The sequence below is a fragment of the Schistocerca cancellata genome, chromosome 1, assembly GCF_023864275.1.
Source record: "Schistocerca cancellata isolate TAMUIC-IGC-003103 chromosome 1, iqSchCanc2.1, whole genome shotgun sequence".
Taxonomy (NCBI): Eukaryota; Metazoa; Arthropoda; class Insecta; order Orthoptera; family Acrididae; genus Schistocerca; species Schistocerca cancellata.
In genome coordinates this window covers 156,234,537-156,240,302 of record NC_064626.1, presented here as the reverse complement: position 1 = coordinate 156,240,302, position 5,766 = coordinate 156,234,537, and the positions used below count along the sequence as shown (strand labels likewise).

The 5,766-nt window shown below is 36.6% G+C and overlaps 1 protein-coding gene across 1 annotated transcript; it reads right to left on the bottom strand.

Moving 5' to 3' along the window:
• Positions 1-2,037: 2,037 nt before the first annotated feature.
• LOC126133270 (uncharacterized) lies at positions 2,038-4,316 on the bottom strand. Its single transcript, XM_049915189.1, has 2 exons — positions 3,741-4,316; positions 2,038-3,438 (listed from the first exon to the last, which is right to left on the bottom strand). The coding sequence occupies exon 2, from the start codon at positions 2,368-2,370 to the stop codon at positions 2,038-2,040; it is 333 nt and encodes a 110-aa protein (XP_049771146.1). The 5' UTR covers positions 2,371-3,438; positions 3,741-4,316.
• Between the last annotated feature and the right edge of the window lie 1,450 nt (positions 4,317-5,766).

Below are 5,766 nucleotides of genomic sequence, written 5' to 3'. Positions count from 1 at the left end.
GAGTCTTCAGTAACAAATATTTCATTAAAGAAAATGTTTCTACATGAGCTGCAAACATGTACAACAAAGACTGTTACACACTGAGTTTTTGGCTAAAGCCTCATTCAGAAAAGAAAAGAAAACATACACATACTCACACAAGCAAACACTTCTCATGCATATACTACTGCTCTCTCTGACTGCTGTGGCCAAATCTGGCCGGAGAAAGCAGCCATGAATGAATGAGGAGTGCTTGCTTGTGCAAATGTGTGTATGTGGTTTCTTTTCTTTTCTGAATAAGGTTTTGGCCAAAGGCTCATTGTGTAACAGTCTTTTCATTGTGCCTTTCTGCAACGTGTTATCTTTATGGTAAGTAGTAATCTATCCTTTTTATAATACTGCTGATATTCCAAACTGGACTTTCCATTATTTGTTTCTAGATGAAATAGTTATACTGTTGTTATTAACCTTGTCTAGATTATAGCCTGAATGATACAGATTAGAAAATTGCAACTTAAAAAAAAAACAAATTTTGATATTTTATGTATTTGTGGTATTGTATCCAGTACATAAAAGAAATAAAAATATATATATATATATTAGAAGTGTTACCAGGGCAAATACTTTGAAATCTGTATGGGCTCTCATCATTCAAACAACAGCTCAGTTGCTAAGACATTTCTAGGGGAGGGGGCTATAAGATGCACTTTAATTTCTAAGCATTTTGATTAAATAATGTTTTGGTCATTTTTATTATTAGACTGCAAAGTCAGACATTAAAAAAATCTTAGCTTATAAAACCAAACTGACCTTTAAAATTCATGAAAATTGTCATCTGAAATTCCTTCTTATTTTTCTTGTTCTTCATCATCATTATTATCATCATCCTTCATATATAAGATGGTCTTCACTGCCATCGAGAGCATTACTGCAATTCTCACTCTCGCCCATGACTATGTTATCCACTGACACAGTTATTTTAAAACTTCCTTTGGCATGAATTCATGTTGGGTTTCATCCATTGTCCATTTGTTCCTTTCCTGACTCATTTACACTTGAAATGGTTTATTTGTTAAGATATCAAGAAGTTGCAACAGTGAAGTAAAACTTCCCAGAATAACAGCGAGCTCTGCATTTACCTGTCTCAGTTTCTCTTTTACAGAATTTTTCAAATGACTACTAAACTGATCTAGCACAAGAAGAGAACTCTTCTTCCATAAAGCACCTTTTCTTCTCTTGCACACTCTGTTAGTCCATAATTTCATACTAGCCTCATCCATCCAAACCTTGTCATGTACCTGCTCGTATTTCTGGAGGTTTTGGAATTGTTTTGCACTTGAAAATGGTCATTGGATTAAATTTATTACCGTCAGCTCAACATGAAAGGGTACCGTAAAATGGGGTAAATAGCAACAAATTTTAACTTTGGTTGAAAAATTTACTTATTGTTTGTCACGTTTAAACAAAAAAAAAAAAAAAACCACAACTCATTTCTGTATGGCTCTTATCAGATTATGATATTATTATCAAATTATTTTCTTTCAATAGATTAAAAAAAGTTTAAACATGGTGTTTCTAATCACCCCGCAGATAGGGGTGAATAAAAGCTATGAAATATATTTTTTCTATTATAAAATAAAGAGATAAACATTATTTTAAAAGATTTATTAATATTAAAAGTAAGTAAAATATACAAAAATGTTTTTGTCACATGGCTAATCTATTCAAACTTAAGGTGAAAAAACAGAACACAGCTGTTTACCACGCGCCTGGTACTGTATTATTAATAAATTGTTAAATTGGTCAGATCATCCTCAAAACATAGCATGTCTTTGAAACAAGCACTTGAACTGAGAACCAGCAATGACAATTTTAGGATGACATCGTTTCTTGAGACAAAAGATTCTTCTTCAGTCATTGTGAACTTTTTGGTTTGAGGAACACTTTTTAAAAATGTTCCCACAAAACCATTGTCAATAAGGTAATTAACTTTGCAAACATAACATCAAAAAGATGATGTTTTATCATATACTTTGACCACCATATAGTCACCTTGGCTTATGGAGATAACAGTTTTTTTTTTTTTTTTTTTTTTGTCTTGCCTTGTTTTGACGTACAAGGGCTTGGATCACGGTAAAGTGAATAACTGGGGGTTACATCCTCCCCATCCGTGTCCTCAAAGTCATCAACACTAATACTTCGGCCAGGTTGGACATTAACTTTTGCCCTTTTTCTCCTTTGTTTAGGAGTCTGGTCTTGTCTAAGACTCTGGAAGGGTTTTTTAAAACTGTTGTCAACAATATTAGTGGATTCTTCAAGATTGTTCTTATCCTGGTTTTTGTTTACTGGTATATCGGTACCAGTACCTGGGAGCATTTGACAATACTTCATTGCAGTCTAGAGGCACAATCCCACATTTCCTAAAACCTGCAATAACATTTTTTTTCCTTCGGGGAGTCTCACAACTTTTTCAAAAGTAGAGGAAATTTATCCTTAGGAACTGTTGCCTCATTTCTTCCTGGGCCCTTCTTCCATTGGCGCTAAGTAGTTTTAAGAGGCCAAAAAAATGCCACATCCAGTGGTTGTGTCAGGTGTGTTGAATTTTGCTGGTAGGAATATAAATCTTATGTCATTGTCGTGACACAGCGTAACTGATTCTATGGACAGATGCAAAGATAAATTGAGAAATTTCTTACCTTCCAGCTTTTTCAGGTATGGGACAGCAACTGTAAGGACCCAATAATTGAAGCGGAGCATATCAAACATTTTGTCATAAGGGGGTAGTATAGCACCAACTGAAGCAGCTGCAAACATTACTGAGATTGATGCCTTTGAGGAGTTCATGACCCTTTCAGGATATTTAGTTCCCCTACATGTGACTACCTTTCATTTTCCTGGATCATCTGTAAGGTTTGTCTCATCATAATTTATTATATTATTTGGCGGCATATTCTCCAATTCCTTGGACAGCTCATCAAAGTTACTGTTAATAGCTTCTGGTGTAACACCAGCTCTGGAGCGTTTTATGTTTTGGCACATTCGCACTGCTAATTGATCTTTGCGTTGCCACATAAACGGTCCACAAAATCACAACCAGGGAAATTATTCATAAAACTTCTCACTTTCTTCCCCCTCCTGTCCAGAGAATCCTTTACTAGAAGTCTTAAGGTTGTAAAGTCAATAGGATAGCCCCATTCACTGCATATTTCCATCTGTCTACAAACAGCTTCTCTTCTTTAAAAGACAAGGCAGTTTGTCCACCCTGAGGTTCAATGTTGGCGCTCTTTTTAGGTGTCTGTATAGTACACTAAAATGTATCCCATGTTTTTCAGCTGCTTTCTGGAAGCTAACCCCCGATTTGATGTCAGAGAGGGCATTGTTTATACGATTACATCTGTGTTTTTTGTAACCATCGCCTATGGTGGGTTTGTATTTCTGTGGCATATTTGAACAGCAACTCTGAAACAAGGAAGATATGTTAGTTGTGCATGTAACATAACTAGAGAATTATGTAGTATTAATACGGCACACTAATAGAATTTTTTTTAGATTTTGTTATTGTGGAGTGAATATAAACACCAGTATTCATATGTTTCTCTTCACCCCACAAAGTTTATAAACATAACCTAAAAAATTTGAAAATTCACAGACCTGATTTCATTGAAATGAAACAAAAACCAACCCTTACTGTTTTATATAGCTGTTATACCTAGTACTTACAATGCCATTAACTGTCATATGTAGAATACATGTTTACTTACCACAGAAGTTCAAAATTGGTAAGAAAACAGCTTAAAAACTATTGACACAGACACAAGGATAAACATCAAACTACAATGCTGCCAACCCTACAAAACATAATTTCCTTGTTAGTCTGAAATGTTGCCAACCCAAAAACAATAATGGTTAAAATTAATGTCCAGTACAACATTATAGTATTCACAGTAATTGTATAGTTTTGTTTCTATTCACCCTGCTGTTTCTGTTCATCCCATTTTACAGTAGCAGTGTAGTGCATTTTTTTCATGTCCACTTGTTTTTATAGTTACATTTTTGCACCTTTCATGGCAACAGTTCTTTTAAACAGCACAACAAATGTCAGTGGAGTTTCATCCACATTCGCTGTTTGGGTTAGTTCCACACTGGTTTTCTTTGATGTTAGTAATAAAGTAATAGAAAGATAATATTTTCTCTTCATACACTTGTGGCATTTTCTGAGATATTTTGGTTTTGGTTCACATACTAAGTCCATGACGCTTCATAAACCTGTAGCACCAACCACCTCCTCCCTTGAAGTCTATTAAGTTCCACCATAGCACTAGCTTACAAGTGTGTGTCTGAATCATGTTTGTTTTAATTCCAGTGCTATTTTGATGGTGTCCTTCAATCCATTTCAATATGTCATCTTCTATTTTGGCCCTTTTGCATCAGTTAATCTGAACTAGCCTGCCAGCCACGATCCCCCCCCCCCCCCCCCCCCCCCCCCTGTTGGTGGAGGGCCAAATTGCTGCTCAGCTGCTCTGTTTCCTCGTTCTTCTGCACACGATGTTACTTCCAGTTTATAGCCCACATTATATGAACTCCTTTTATTTCTTCCTTGCGTTATGGAACTAGCTTGTAACAAAAATATTGTACTGTTACCAATAACACAAATCACTTTCATTTCAGGATGTCAAATGAAACACCTTTCAGCCATGTAGTTTCCAAAGGTATCTTATTTGGCTACTGGTTTTGGCGATTTACTGCATTGTCTTCAGGCCCCTGACTGATGTGTAGCAAGATTCTACCTCAGTTATGGGCAAAACAGGGGCCATCAATACTGGTATTAGTAGACTTCTGCTTGCTATAGCACTCACTTCAACATTATACAAAAAATTGCAGAAAGCTGTATCGTGTAAATTTGAAAATAACAGGTTATTGAATGCAAACCATTTTGATCTTAGACCAAACTTATATGGAAATGCAGTAGGAAATCAGTTAGATATTATGTATGTGGAAATTCCTGGTCAGAAGGTTCATAGAGAAATACGGACTGTAGATGAATCCAATTCACACACACTTCAATGTTCAATAGGAGATACATGAAGATATGTATATATGATTGAATGGCATACAGCAGCCTTTCAATGTCAATGATAGACTCCTCATAAGAGGCTCAAGCACTGCCAAAGAGTCTTATTCTCTTGCACTTACGTTATTGATGGTGAGGTACCAACAGAGCCATCCATCCTCTTTCACTCCAGGGAGTGCAGAGCACTGGGGGAGAAGGACACTGGAGATCACAGCTGCTGCTGTCATCTTGTGAGCTGGTGCACATGATGAACTGTGCCACAGCTGGTTGCTATGCAGGGCATGGCTGGGCTATATTCATTCAGAGAGAAGAAAAAGAACGTGAGATTGTGATCCTTCACCTGTCTAGATACAGATGATATTAACAGCTAGGGTCGAGATTGGTGGGGTCAGACATAGCAGAATTGCTGGTCTGTGTTGTGATCACCAAGTAGCAGTGGGGGATTTACTAGGATGTGGATGTGGTTGTGTATGGAATGGCAAACTACCAGTGATACTGGTTACAGATTCTTCACTACTGGTTTGCATATGGATTCCAAACATCAAATCTGGGGAGAGATAAAAGCTACAGAGGAAATCGGCAACTAGGTCTGGTTCTGGAACATGAGCGATCAAAAAATGTCAAAGATATTTTTCATGTGTGCAGATATCGACGAAGTGTGTGACAGTTCAGTCAAGTTTGGCAGGAGAAATTTTTGTAGCTCATAGCTGGATGAC

Bases quoted from the DNA above. Each gene is read 5' to 3' on its own strand.
- LOC126133270 (XM_049915189.1), bottom strand. From the start codon at position 2,370: ATGAAGTATTGTCAAATGCTCCCAGGTACTGGTACCGATATACCAGTA.